This window comes from Mus caroli, chromosome 16 (genome assembly GCF_900094665.2).
Source record: "Mus caroli chromosome 16, CAROLI_EIJ_v1.1, whole genome shotgun sequence".
Taxonomy (NCBI): domain Eukaryota; kingdom Metazoa; phylum Chordata; class Mammalia; order Rodentia; family Muridae; genus Mus; species Mus caroli.
In genome coordinates this window covers 41617324-41633035 of record NC_034585.1, presented here as the reverse complement: position 1 = coordinate 41633035, position 15712 = coordinate 41617324, and the positions used below count along the sequence as shown (strand labels likewise).

The window sequence follows — 15712 nt, the reverse complement described above, 5'->3', positions numbered from 1 at the left end:
GAGAGAGAGAGAGAGAGAGAGAGACCTCTAATTGTTAAATAATCAAAGCCAGTCAATGGAGAAAAACTTGTTCCCTGACATAAGCCAAATACTGTAGACCTATGTATAAATTGCCCATGACCGTAAGGGATAATAGCCACTGGATACATACTAAATACATATGCAGAATCGCATATGCAAAGACATATAATAAAATGTTAAATCCAGTATTGGTTCTAATTTCTCAAGAAACCTAAAATAGCCAAAATGTTAATCTGTAGAGAGCTAAATTAACTCTATGTTGTGAAACAATGCGTGTGAAAATTCTTTGAAAACTATAAAATAATCATCTTTAAATGATTTCAAATACTAACTGTGCTAAAAATGTCAGCTACTTTGTTGGACCTAATCCTCCGAAAAACTCTAGAAACTAAATTAAGGATTTGCAGCAAAAATCTCCCGAGTTTCCCATTAACTGACAGCTAGTTTAACGTTTTCGTTTAACGCTTTAAAAATATGATGGGAACTAACCTTGAGTGACTGCAAGCTAGCTAAGCCCATCATCTGCCAAGTGTCTGTCTGTGGTATGGAAACTAGAGAAAAGGTCAAACTCAGACCTTTAAGAATGTGCACCTAGGGCTCTGTTGGAGGCTATGAACTTGGCGGAAACCGTGCAGCAGAGCAGAAAGCAAGCATGATGTCGAGAAGTCCAGAAGATCTCATGATACAAAGGATGCAGACCAAGTTAAATGGGCGATATTTTTGATATTAGTTGGCAACAAGCATTTCAGTGACGGCCCTTGAGATCTGTAAGGGAAGCCATCTGAGTAGAGATATAGGGGTGGAAACCAGTCTCAAAGGGACCTAGAGAGCAGAGATGATTGAATACACAAAATGGAGGCTTAGACAAGAATCCTGCCCTAGATAAGATGGGAGCCATGAGACCTTGGCTTTGTTTCCTGTTCGTATCAAACTTGGGACAGAGATAGAGCAACAGCTGGTGCCTGAGGACTGAGGAAGTATCTAAGGACAGGGGAAGACAAAGTGTGCTTGAAGATAGAAAGACATAGAAGTTAATGAAGAAAGCTGTCTGGGAAAACAGGATCTTAGAGGTACTGAAAGAGTGTGAGGCAAACAGTAAAGTGGTTTCCTTTTGAAAAGGAGGAAAAAGGCATGCTTACAGATGCGAGGGATGGGAAGGATGTTCAAGGCACGTAACAGTTAAGTAGCTTAGTGTCCGGTAGCTGGCAGGGCCCTAGGCGTGCTAGGATAAATGGAGCAAGGTCTCAGATGCCTTATCACTGGGAGGTTAAAGATCACATTGAAGATGAGCCCATCAGAAATGAGCTACTATCCTTTGACTGTGGAATAACAGGGATAATCCAGGTAGCAGGGAGACTAAAAAAGACCTAGGGCAGAACTCTTAACTATAGCTCTATCTGTGTCACCTACTAAGATTCATGAAAGCCCAGGTGTCTTGTCCTTTGAAAGCCTGAGTGTCTCTAGCAACTTAAGCTCCTTAGGAGACTCACAGTGGCACATGTTGTTGTTGGTGTTGCTGGTGGTAGTGGTGGTGGTGTTTCGGTTGGTTTTGTTTGTTTGTTTGTTTGTTTGTTTGTTTGTTTGAGACAGGGTTTACCTGTGTAGCCCTGGCTGTCCTGGAACTTACTCTGTAGACCAGGCTGGTCTTGAACTCAGAGATCTGCCTGCCTCTGCCTCCTGAATACAGGGATTAAAGCCATGTGCCACCACCACTTAGTTCTGTATGTCACAACTTAAAAGTACTAGATTGCAATAGTACTTACTTAAAAGTACTAGATTACAATAGCCCAGGAAACAGCAAAGAAGGAACCAGTTAAGGTTTGCTTTGGAAATCAAACTCGCTAGACTTAATCATTTGGAATCTGCCAGTGTTTACCACTTCAACATTTTTGTTGACACCTTAGAAAGGATCGTGGATGTCAAGGTTCCTGTAGGATGCAATGGATAAGTTGGACAGAAAGAGATACTTCATGATAAAGTAAGAGAAAAAAATACATATATATATATACATATACATATACACAGTAGTTACTAAATACATCAAAACTGCATGAACACACCCAGATCAAAAAGATATTTTTACTGAGTCACCACATTGTCTCAGATAAGTATCCTGAATACACTCCCAGGTTTACCAATTTTGATGGGGGTGGGGCTGGGGGCAGATTCTGCTTTCCTCACTTGAAACAGTTCCCTTCCCCTTCCTTTGCTGCCTGACTTCTAGAATGAGTGGCTGGGGCTCTCAGCATCGATTTTCCTCCCACTTACTTCCCCAGCAGTAGCTGCAACCTGACTGCTCCCCCGCCTTCTACTCAAACTGCAATCTCGAGGTCACCCTCATCTTTATAGGCAAATTAGGGCTTTCTGTGCACCTGGGTTGCTTGGCTGGGTTTTTAGATTGGGGAAGTTAGAATTAAAATAGAATTATTTGTATTAACTATTTCATTTTAAAAAAATCAAATAAAGTAAATAAAGTCAGAAGGTTACGATGGGCAGGAATCTCATGCTTATGTGTGGTAAAAATAAATAAATAAATAAATAAATAAATAAATAAATAAATAAATAAAATAAAGAAATAGAAAAAAAAAAAAAAAGAACTGTGGTGACTCTGTAAAACCATACATAAAGGTCACTGCTACCTTACACAGAAAACAAGACAATTACCCAACAACTATGGGAAAATATGGACAGAGCCCACTCATGTCATGATTCCTTGCAGGCAATGATGATAGCTTGAAAGCATCCTATGTAATCCTTCTCTTTCCACCTTTAAAAACTTCCCTTGCCAAAAGCTCTTTGTGTACACACATAGTTGACGATGACACATACTGCCAGTGTGGAGCAACTCCTAAATATATTTACTAATCTTTGGGGCATCTCTCCCTGGTTGCTCTCTAAGTTAACAACACACATGGTCACTTTCTCCGTCTGAAGCCCCTTTCTTCACCTCCACCACAATACCTACATGTTTCTTCTCTGTCTCCTTCCCATCCTACTCCAATACCCTCTCTGTAAGCTTCCTTTCTCCTTGGGCATCTTGGTGTGGGTATTCTCCCAAAAGTCAGGGCTCCTTTATGTTAGTTAGGTAGTTAGTTTTGTTTTTGTTTTGAGATAGCACAGCTCTAGCTGTTCTAGAACTCACTCAGTAGACCAGGCTGGCCTCGAACTCAGAAATCTGCATGCCTCTGCCTCCTGCATGCTAAGATTAAAGGCATGCGCCGCCACCACCACCCAGCCACCTCTATTTTAAAAAACGTTTTGTTTATTTGCTTGCTTGTTTGAGATAGGCTCAACTATGTAGCCTAGGTGGAGCAGACCACCTCCCTCACGGGCCTAAATGCAGAGACTGAAGGTATGCATCACCATTCATAGATAGGTCTTTCGTAAACTACTCTCTTCTCAGTATCTTCTCCCCTCATCCATTCCACCTTCCAGAATTTCTGCTTAATCTCCACGCTGTCAGCTTCCTCACTCCTGTCCTACCTGAGCTCTCTGTGTGTATCGTGGAGACTGTTCCACCAGCCCCAGAGAGTTCTACTCACAGCCCTTACTCTGTCATCACCACCTGAAGCCCAGACAAGATCAGATTTGCCGGTTACACTTTTATGCCATCCTGTAATTTTCCTACATATTTTATGTTCTTTAATTATTTGCGAGAATTTGTGTAACATCTATCCTCCCTACCAGATTCTAAGCTCCAAGAAAGTGGAGTCTATGGCTGTCTTTTTGAAGTGCTGGGGTTTAGTTTAAACCCTTGTACATGGTAGACCAGTGCCCAGCCACTGAACTACATCCTCAGCCCTGGTACATCTTTCTTCATCAAGTATCACCAGTACAAAGCACAGTACTGACACATGGCCAAAGACTCCCTTGCTTACTCGTCGATCAAATGACCAAGCCTCATTTTGACTGTGACTTATTTTTCCAAAACAGGAATCTCAAGCCTCTAATTATTCTTGTTTCTCTCTTAAATGTGACTCTTATCTCCAGTGCATCGCCTCTAAAACCAGGGGTTCCATACACACAGAGACTCTTGACTCAGCTCTTTCCCTTCTATTGTTGGTCCCACAGAGCCATTCCAACCAATTCATCCACTGAAAGGTTAGGCGACATTATCGGCAGTTCCTTGAACATGGCTAGTCTCCACATACAAGATGGGAGAACTTAATACAGAAGTGTCTTGAGTCCTTTCTGTCTAAAAATTCTAATCCCCTAATATTATCATGCCTATTTGTTTCATAAGTGAGGAAATCATGTCTAATGAAGTTAAGCAATGTCTTACAGGTGAAAATACCACAGTTAGACAGATTAAATGTGGCCAAACCCCAGCAATATGGACAAAATGTCGTAAACAGGCCTAGAAGATCAGAGATTAAATTCAGAGAAATGATGTAAGAGACTGGCTGACTCCCCATTAGAGATTTTTTGGGTGTTAAAGGGGAGGGGAGATCAATATCAACCCATAATTCTACACATTCCCAGCAAATATATGCTTTGGTAATGAAAGTAAAACAAATATTTCAGACATAAAACAGTTAACTCTTTTCATATACAAGAAAACTGGGAGAACTTCTTAACTGCTAAAAATAAAATAAAAACTAAAGTGATAGAACTGATTTGGAGAATAATACCAGATAGAGGCTCAGAGTTTCATGAAGGGATGCAGAACATAGGAAGCAGCAACTCTAGCATGTATCAAGAATGTGCCACCCAGAATCCCCTCCAGGGATGGCCCTTGCTCCTCTGACTGAGAGCAGTAAGTAGACAGCCTTCAGTTTTCAGAGACTTCAAAGGACGGTTTGGTTGCTTTGCTGAAGATCAAGCCCTTCCCCCAGGCAGCCCACCTAACAACTGAATATGGCAGAGATATAAATGACCAGTGTTCTGATCAGTGAAATCTCTCAAAAATCCAGCTAACTCAGCTCCTCGCTGTGCCCAATGACGGTGGTAACTGAGATGCAGGAATGTCTGTACACAAAACCCCAATTTAGATTGACTCCACACCACACTAAGTGCTGATGACCACAGCATCAACAGTTCAGAGCAGCAGAACTGCCAGTTGTGTCTCCATGCTGGCACTTTTCTAGGGCACTTCCCTTAAACACACACAAGATTGTGTTCTCAGAACAAATGGAGCCTAGCTTTTCAGACACGCAAGGCATCTAAATTCTAGATATGAAAACCTTGAAATCTTTGCTTAGAGTCAACGCATGAATGACATCAGTTCTTGGGGAAGAATGAAATGAGTAGATCATAGTCAACTCGCATAAAAACTTCATGTATTTGTGATGTCTATTGTTTCTTAATGTGATGGATGTTCACTGCTTCTTAGGGAGTATTAGCATCACTCAGTCCAAAGCTACATGACACCCTCTGGCCTGCTCTCTAGACCCAGTCAGGCACTAGCAAATGGGAGTCAGTGACATCAAGGGAGAGGACACCAAAGCTCACTATGCACTGATAACATTTTAACGACTGCATAGATTAATTCTTCAGTCACAATAGAAAATTAGATGACCACTGGATGGCTTTGTTGGGTAGCAACATCAGCTTAAATTCACCTGGTCATACTGAGAAGTTAGTTTGTCACAGTGAGTACCTTCATTGATTCCACCTTGTTCTAGCCATTTTGAGCTGGCCTCACCTTATCTAAGATCTGTATCAACTAATTTCTCAAGCTCAGAACATTTCTTTCCTTCTAGTTAAGGCTAAGCATAGTCTCTGTAGGTGACATTGTCTCCTTTCCCATCTCTTCTTAGAACTTGCTCGCTGTTACACAGAGATAGTTATGGCTCCCCAGACTGAAGACAAACATTTCTAGTGCTTCATCTCTCATTTGCCCGTCTGTCTCGGCTTTGAGGGAACATCTGCTTTCAATATGGTGCGCAAACTCTAGATCTTTCTATTCTCCCTAGGATGGATAGGCATGTCCATCCTTCATGTCCTTCCTCTACAGTTCCCTTCTCAGCCACGAAAGCCATAGCACAGAACCTTCTACTACTTCAACTCCTAGTTCAACCTTCAAAAGGGAACCCTTTCCAAAGTGTGACTGCCAATCAACAGGATCCCTCTGTCACATTCTCGAAAACTACTGCCTGAGATTATTGCTTCTCCTTACAAGCTAATAGACAGCCTCACCATCAACTGCACAATATCCATATTCTCTCCCCGTTAACAAGCCTCAGAAAGCAGCTTATTGTTGTTATTATTATTATTATTATATAGCACATTGTTCCTGCCAGCTGGATCTCATTGTCTCACAGAACCTCCGGGTCTCTCTGTTCTGTAACACACCCTGCCTCCCAGTTTCCTTCTCTATCTATCTTCTTTATCTATCTGCCAAAACCTGTGGGTCAGGGCCCACTCTTCTGTAACACTCTGTCTCGAACCCACCCCCCAAAAAAGTAACACTCTCAACACACTATGGTTTTACTATTCCTCACATTTTTTACTTCAATATTTTCTGACTTACAATGTTCCTTAAGGATTTTTTTTCATCTCCCTCATTTAGATTGCTGGAAACTTTTAGTCAGCATTCTTGCACATGAGACACACACACACACACACACACACACACACACCTCTTAGTATTCTTATTCACCAGAATCTTGAACATTAGTGTCCAAAGGAAAACACACCTATGTGTTATGCTAACTAGCAAATGTATAGTTAGCACAACCTCTATAAAGGAAGAAAGGGGCTAAGTCAATGAGGCCTGTTCCTTGCTTTTCTGATGTTGCATTTAATCTCTATAGGGCTCAGTGTGTCTCCTCCTGTTGGTACCTGCCCCCTAGTGGAAGGCAAGGACAATGAGTAAAAATTCTTTTAGGGAAGAAAACAGTAGAGGGTTGTTGGTTCCTTTTTCTTGTTAGCAACTCATATTGGCAAAACCAGCAACTTCAATAAAAGGTGGGGTGATCTCAATCAGGACATGAAACTATAATTTGAACATAAGAACTTTGAAGACAATGGGACAAAAATAAGGAGAAAGAAAAGCCACAGTTTGTGAACTCGGAGGTCATTCAGCTACGCACAAGATTAAATTCTTGTTAACTTCCCCTCGGATGATTTATTAAATAAACACCACAGGGTTTGAAGTTTAAAGTAAAATTTAAAAGTAAATAGGCAAAACAAGAGCATCCTATCATTGACCCTGATGCCCTGCCCTCTCTCCTGTGCGAATGGATCTTACACAGAGGGAGCTACTCCTGTCGGCAGTAGCACTAAGCGAAGCCATAAAGTCTCAGCCCTGACTGGCTTTCAACTCACAATCCTAAGTCATTTCTTGGTGAACTTGTCATGCCAAAGCATGTGTATAAAGTAATTTACTGATTGGCATTCTAAACGTTTGATGATTTTCTGATGCCAGCTTGGATTTCAGAGACTTGGAGAACGTAGTGTCTCCAATGCAAGCCTTTAATCCCAGCACTTGGGAGGCAGAGGCAGGCGGGTTTCTGAGTTTGAGGCCAGCCTGGTCTACAAAGTGAGTTCCAGGACAGCCAGGGCTACACAGAGAAACCCTATCTTGGGGTGGGGGGGAGGACCTTTCAGCTTTCAAAATTCAAACTCTGCTATGTTTCCATTTTGTTGATTTTCTGTCTGATCTACTAAGTTAATACACAACCTGACTGGGCTTTCCCTGTCAAATTGATCCTGCACAGACTTTAAGGGCTTTCTAGAGAAGCCCAACTACTGAAAGACTCAGGACACTCCCTTCCCCGCCCCCCTTCAAATTATAAACAAATAATTAGCTTAGCATTTTCAGCTGTGCTACAATGGGTGCCTCTCAGTGAAAAGCAATCCGGGTAAACTGCACACTCCAATGTTTTGTGGTTCTTATGGAAATAAGGGTGCTGCTAGCCCTTCAGTACTGCAGACAAAACATTTAGACACCCTAAGCTTAGGTTCTAGCTCTGTGAAACAGAGCTTTCTTCCATCCCAACCTCAATGGCTCGCTATGCACATCAAAAAGAACAGATAACTGAAAATTCTCAGCAGAAGGGTGCAGTGGTGGATCATAGTTATCTTATGTGTGCTCACCAGTAAGATTATCATGTGATGTTCTTTCTCCGAAGATAGACAAAAATGTGATTTTTAAAGGAATTCTGGTGAAAGGAAAGAAATGCCCTGTCTCCTTTAAATTGTTAAACTATACATTTTAGAGCTAAGTGTGTTGTTCCCTCGCAGCTACTGCAGCTACTAAAAGTGAAACACGAAAAAGCCTCCTACACGAACTCCCACCACCCTTCTACAGTGAAATCAGGACACCCGCACAGTAGCCCCAAATTCTATTGAACTCCTACAAAACTGCAGACATTGAGGCGTGCACCTCCTGATTCAGAAAGTGACTCCTGTAGCCCACATATCTTCAAGATAAAGGCAAACGTACATCACAGATACACCAGTGTATGTATGCATAAAGCCCGCAGTCACGGAAAGCGTCAGAAAAAAAAAAAAAAAAAAAAAAGATATGTTCCCAACTTACACTGTTGGCAAGGGAGACCAGAGATGATAGCTGGTTGTTGGTTTGGTTTTTTTCCCCAAGAAGAAGATACAGAGACCCCATGTCATTTTGATTGCTATGAATATGTGTTTAATTTATCCTGCCTTGTCCTAAAGGGGGAGGGGAGATGAGGAAGCGACAGTGGAGGACATTATAGAACACAAAGCAAAAATAAATCAGACAAAGCAGAAAGTAGGGGTGACGAGGTAACCCATATCTGGAGCAACCCTTATCTCTACAACAGAAATTGGCTTGCGTTACCCAGCGAAAAGGGACAAGGCTTAAATGCTGCGCAGAACAGGTCTCTCCTCCCTTAGTCATTCTCCCCACCCACACCCCCAAAAAATTTCAGACTCACCAGCCACAAAGACCCCCCATATTAAGAGCACTGCTAGGTCAGAAGTTCTCCAAAAGCAAAACATTTCGGTTTTCTGGTTTTCCGCCGCTCACTCGGTACTTTTTCTCCTCAGAGGTAAGGGAGCAGCAGTGACCATAACCAGGATCCCTCTTCTCTTCTCTCGGGTTGGCTTCTGCGTGGTAGCGCACCTCTTAACCCATCCGCAGGGAGCAGCCCCGTCCTGCCTGCCAACTCCTTCCACTCGCGTGCTTTAGTCTGACTTGGAAGAGAAGAAACTTCTCTGGGACTTGACACCGCAATGGATTTCCTGTGCAGAACCGTGAAGCAAAGACAGAGGAAGCTGACTGAGTGGGTTACTTTCAGCCCATTGGCTCTTTCTCTTCTCCTGCTGCTCACAGATAAACTGTACAGTAAGGCTCTGAACATGCCCAAGACAGATGGATGTGTCTAAACCTCCATTCAAAACTGAAGAGGGTTATCGATCGATTTTCGCCGCATGCTTGTAAATTTCCTAACCACAAGGAACTTCTGGAAAGTTCTCCAATTTAATAATAATAATAATAATAATAATAATAGTGTGTATACGCTTCCTCAGTCTTTAATGCAGAATAGATACTTCTATGGTGAGATTACTATCTAGTCTGGAACCCCACACATAATGCTGGGAGAATCAAATGCGTACCACTTTTTCTATTATTACCCTAACAATCCCAAAATGAGAGGCTTAAACACAGCACTAATGCACTGCCCGGGAGTCAAAAGTCTGAACGTCATCATATGGGATTAAAATCAAGGCGTAGCCAGGCCTTTGCTTCTTCTGGAGACACGACCTTTTCCAGCACCCAGATATCTCTGCGCTCTAGCCTGTGGACGTCGGACATTATTCTGACCTGTGTTCCATTGCCATAGCTGATCGCCTGATGATGACCCTTCTGCCTTCCTCTTACAAGGTCCTTTGCGATTAATTTGTCCAATCAGCATTGTCTGTTCATCCGAAGATCCTTAATTTAATTACGTTCACATAGTCCCTTTTGCCACATCAGTGAACGTTCACTCGCAGACCTCTGTGGGAGGCTCAGTACTGAATTTCCATTCTCTCTGACTCTCGAAGAGTTAGGTTGTTGTAATCACAGATAACCGCCTTTGGGTTGTCACAGATCTGAGAGTCTAACTTCCCAGAAAAATTCTGTGTAATGTTACGAGTTAGTATAAACTTAGATTACAGTTGAGAAGAAGAAGAAAGAAAAAAAAAAAAACAAAAAACCTCTGTGGTAAGAATTTCCTACCCCAGAGCAAAATGCTCCAGGAAGAGGAAGAAAACATTGTCAACAGGAAAAAAGATAAAACAGCACGAATTTTCTTTCAAAGTTAGCAATTCCCTCTTCCCTCTTGCCAAACATTAAACTCTATTTATATATTACCCTCCTCCACCTCTCAAGCTTTCTCAGTGCATCAATCTGATTCGAACGAACAAGGAGATAAGATCCTTAAGAGAAAGAAAGACTTGAAGACATGTCATTTAAAGTTAAATACTGTTTTTCCATCACAAGAAGCTGTTGACACTGTAGGTTCTGACGACAACCTGAGCACTGCTTAATTCTCTGCCAAGCAACCTCAATGATACCGGTTCATTTTCTTAGTTGTGTCTGTGTTTCTTTTCTATTTGATATTATAATGGCATGAGCTTTTGTCCATGTCATCAAACAGTTTTGATGATCAGGGGAGCGAAATGGCTTAGTAGGTAAAGGTGTTTGCCACACAAGCCTGAAGACCTGATTGCAGTCCCCAGCAACTACATCAAAGTAGAGTGAGATAACAGCCAGCCTTCACATTTGTACGATGGCATGTACATGTACACACACACACACACATACACACACACACACACACAAAGCAGAGAGAGAGAACAAATTCTTTAATTTTGTTTTTCTTTTTTTTTATTCTCTTCATTATTTATTTTTGAGATGGGATGGTCTCAAACTTTCTGTGTATCCACGGATAACTGAGAACTCCTGGTTCTCCTGTCTTCACCTCCCCAATGCTGAGATTATACTGTGCCATGTGCTACCACAGTTAGTTTATGTGGTCCTGGGGATGAGCCCAAGGTTTCATGCATGCTAGGCAAGACACTATAAACTGAGCCACATTCACAGCCTTGATATTTTTTTTAATTACTTTTTTTTAAGTTACTTTCATTTGTTTTAATGAAATAAAACAAATGATGATTAAAAAAAAATTGAAGCTAAGCTTCAGAGACCTTCTAAGTGTCCAAGCAAAGGATTTTGTGCTTGCCAATGGCCTGTCTGAGTTCTTCAGGCTCAGCTCCCATCCCCTCACAGCCCTGCCTCCCACAGCCCCACCCCACCCTTCAAGCAGTGCTCTTTCAGACTCTCTCCTTGTGTGCTCATCTGAGAACAAATCACAGTCTTTAACCAGCTGAGTAAGAGTTGACTCAGTAACTTCCACACTATGGAGTTCACAAAGTAGGCTCACAAAGAGTCTACTTTGCCTCTCTACTTCTTCACGCCTTCTGCCCTCAAGTCCCACACCCCAACTTTCCCAAGCCCCACCTTCTCTTCTTAAGGAGAACAGGTATTTACATTCAGGCCTCAGAACCACTTCAGTTCTCTCTGAAGATGTACAACGAACATGACCACTATAAGAGAGGTATGTGTGCATCTTGTAAACGCTTCTCTCTGAAAAATCTCAAGGCCCTAGTTTCTCCCTGTGTCTACTTTTTGGTACCTGATCCCAGAAAGCAGGACAGAAGAATGAAGAGAGATCAAGAGAGAGAAATTGCTCTAGGAGAAACACAAACCCTCCAACTTTCTTTCACTGTTATTTATTAAGAATAGAGGAATTTGTGGGCAAAAAAATAAAATAAAAATCCAGAATGGGGTGGTGTAAATTTGAAAACATGAAACAGAATTGGATAGTGTAGATCGACGTCAATGGTGTGGTTGCCAAAAGCTAAAGGCTTAACAAGTTAGCTAAAGCCCCTTTAAGCTGTACCTTTAAACTTGTACCTTTGGTTTACTCAAAAAATTATGTATCTATCATAATTCAATGCTATTCAAGTGAACAACTTCTGCTCAGGAGTACTCCTCATTCTGGAAGGGCCCAGGATACAGTTCAGTGTCAAGTGTCTGTCCAGCCCTGAGAAGAAGGATGCAGGTGATGCACTATATATGTGTCTACCTTCATATCCTATCGTTACGCTGATATTTATCTTGACAAATTTTACTTCTACTGACACTATGTACATTTACATATATTATGGGTATGCATGGATGCATACATTTATATGTTATACATTTACATGTCTATTATATAAGAGCTAACCATTTTGTTATAATTTTACAAATTATGCACAAAATAGACATGAATGTATCAAAACAAAGTATGAGTAATATCCAACAAGTAGCGTGTGTCCTAGTTAGTGTGGTAGCATCCTTTGCGTACATAGAGAAATTTCAGTGATGCTTTATTTGTTGCTAAGCATTAGTTCTAGATCTTACTGATCATGTTCACAGTAAATAACACTGGCTAAGCCCTTATGCTTAACATCCAAAGTTGAGCCCTCCTAAGTATTACCCTATTTCATTCTCTCCACAGCCTTGTGTAGAATAATATCTTTAGTATTCCCATTTTACATTTTCCCTTTCTTAGACAAAAAACAAACAAACAAAACCAAAAAAAACAAGAACAACAACAACAACAAACCTAGGTGAAATTTCCAAAGACACAAGTAACACATGACAGAAGCAGGAATGAAATCTAATAAACTAATTTGTAGTTAGACCTTAGCCAGTTAGACTGTCCTTTTCTTTCCCCTTTCTGGGTCTCTGTCTTGCCTTGAATACATCTTCCACTGAGTAGTCATCTGCCAATTATGTTTCTCTTTCAATTTCACACACTTACCATTTCGTTGAGTTGTGTTGTCTTTGTTGCTGTTTTCTGTATGGTTGGTTCTTTAGTAAATGAGCCATGTGCCTAGTTTACATTAATATTGCTCTCTGCTGCCCACTGCAGACAATTTTGTGAAATCAATATAAATGCTTTCAAACTTGTATTTGATAAGTTCAGTTAAAGGTTTCACTTTGTGATTTTGAGGACAATGTATGCTAATGTACTAAGCACTTACACACTTAACTAATATCTTCTATGAATTTATTTTAAATTAAGGGGCCAGACATGGTGGTGTATGCTTTTAAACCACCCCCCCCCCCGAATTTGGGAGGCAGAGGCAAGTTGATCTCTATGAGTCTGAGGCCAGCCTAATCTACATAGCAAGCTCAGGACAGCCAGGACTATATAGAGAAACCTTGTCACTTATCTTAAAGACAACAACAAAAAATTACAAATGATTACTTAATGGATAGTGTGGTTGTCGTGGCCATTAGATGTGTCATTTAAAAGAGTAATAGTAAATCTTCTGAATTGCTGGGCAGATTTAGACAAACAGTATAAAGAAATTGATACAAAAGAGGCCCTTTGCCTTGTTTCAAGAAAAGCTGAAGAGTGCCACTGTTGAGTACTGAGCAAAGGAAACTGTAAGCCATCATTTGTAGTAATGAAGGGATAAAGGAAAACAGTGGAACAAACGGACTAGAATCACTTCACAAGACTCGGGTAATCTCATACAGAATGCTAGGGCATACATCATCCTTTAGAATATCTTCTATTGGCCCCAAATGACCAGGTTTAAAGGTGCACACCCATCAGTCACAAGAGATGGCTACAGGAAGATGTGGGTGAGACAGTTCACAAAAAAAAATACCTGAACTGTGGGCAATGCCATCAAACCTGAAATAGCAAAGCCATTTACTGCAAAGGATAACATGGTCCCTTGCAGTGTTGGCCATGTTGATAAACACTGGAAAATAATCAGATCCAATTCTGGACTCAGGAGCCTTGCTTTAAGTGCTACCAACTATATTTATGCTCCCAGAAGTCAAATAAATTAGAAATCTTGTTGAAAATACAATAGTGAATGTGCAGAGACACAGCAAATGATGGAGCAGAGACAGAGGGAATGACTAACCAGTGACTGGCCCAACTTGCATGGGCAAGAACCAATCCCTGACACTACTAATGATATTCTGTTATGTTAGCATAGCTGTCCTCTGAAAACCTCCAACCAGAAGCCAATGGAAACAAATCCAGAGACCCACAGCCAGACATTAGATGGAGCTAGGGGTGTCATATGGAAGAGTTGGGGAAAGGATTGAGAGACCTAAAGAGAACAGGGACTCCACAAGAAGGACAACCATGTCAACTAACCTAGGCCCTTTGGGGCTCCAAGAGGCCAAACTACCAATCAAAAAGTAAGCATGGGATGGACCTAGGACCGCCCCCTAAAAGTAGCAGATGTACAGCTTGATCTTCATGTGGGTTCCCCAATAACGAGTGGGGCTGTTCCTGACTCTGTTGTCTATCTGGGAGGGAGGGGAGGAACTGGGGGTACTGACACTGGGATGTAAAGTCAATAAATAAATATTTTTTAAAAGAAAGAAAATATAATCTCAAAGTATTATTCTGCATTATTTCCTAATTAAAGCAGTTTCTACTTGTGGGTGGCAACTGGGAAGTTCAGAAAAAAAAAAAAAAAAAGAAGTCAAATGGGGGGGGGGGAAGATGAAAATTGCTGTCACATATCTTAGCTAAAAACTAACAACATAGCAAAACACTCTGAAGTCAAACAGACAAAGATCATCTGACCGCCAAAAATTACTAAGGCAGAAGAGTTGAAACAGAATACTCCAAGGGCGATTATCTTAAATGTCTCAGATAGTATTCAATTAATAAATAAATAAATTCCATGTGGCCTTCTAATGAAATAATATAAAACATGAAAACCGCAGCAGTCACAAAAACTGGTATTTCCCACAATTCACTTGAATTTCATTGGCTCAAGATTTCTCAAGGGAATGATAGATGTTCTACGGAACTGTGGTGGTTTTAGTCTCCCAGTAGGTTAAGAATGTTGCCTTCAAGCTATACATAGCTAAGCATGCTGCATTTTGTAATATAATTTTTCAGTGACTAAGTGATAGCTTTAAATGGTTAGAATCCAGTGCAGTAAATGTAGAATTTGAGAAAATCATGAGCTTCCCCCTCTTTTGAAGTAGTTAAAACTTTCTTAACATTGCTAACATCAACACTCCTTAGTTCAATCTTCAGTTCTGTCACTTAAGGTTTTTTCTGGCCTAGGATGTCTATTGGATTCTTTAAAAAAAAAAAATCTTGTCATGCCAAGTGATGGCGGCACATGCCTTTAACCCTAACACTCAGTAGGAGGAAGCAGGTGGATCTCTGAGTTCTAGGCCAGCCTGGTCTACTGAGCAGGTTCCAAGATAGCCAGAGCTATAAATAAATAAATAAATAAATAAATAAATAAATAAATAAATAAGTCTTTATGATTCTTTCAGTGAAGTCTTGTCTCAAGTGCCTGGCACTGTACTGTTTCTGTTTTGTAGACATTCTTGTAGAAAATTTAGAGGTAATTTGCATCCCTGTGTGATTTTTATCTTCCTCTGGAAATTATTTTCATGTACTTCTTCCAGGAATCTTCATCCTGGGATATGACTAAGAGTAGAGGGTGACATCCTGTGACTCAAAGCAAGATCAAGCCTAGGAGAGATGAGGTTCTATTGTCCACTCAGCCCTACCTCACCCTACTCTCCCTAATTCAAGGGGCTGATGGCAACATGGTTAGTTTTTCAATTAGCTCTTGTAGTTCACTAAGCAAACATCACCAGGTAAAAGTTACCATGTCAAACATCTCTCTCTCTCTCTCTCTCTCTCTCTCTCTCTCTCTCTCTCTCTCT

The 15712-nt window shown here is 41.0% G+C and overlaps 1 protein-coding gene across 3 annotated transcripts in view; it reads right to left on the bottom strand.

Annotated features, from left to right (window-relative positions):
* The window catches only part of Cd200r1 (CD200 receptor 1), a 35365-nt gene extending 26141 nt beyond the window's left edge, over nt 1-9224 (bottom strand). For all 3 annotated transcript variants that reach the window (XR_003835107.1, XM_021185411.2, XM_029470241.1), the window contains exon 1: nt 8883-9224. Coding sequence is in view for 2 of the 3 variants with exons in the window: in XM_021185411.2 (XP_021041070.1) it covers nt 8883-8946 (64 nt within the window). In the remaining variant the exon portion in view is untranslated. The remainder of the gene's footprint in view (nt 1-8882) is intronic.
* Nucleotides 9225-15712: the final 6488 nt, after the last annotated feature.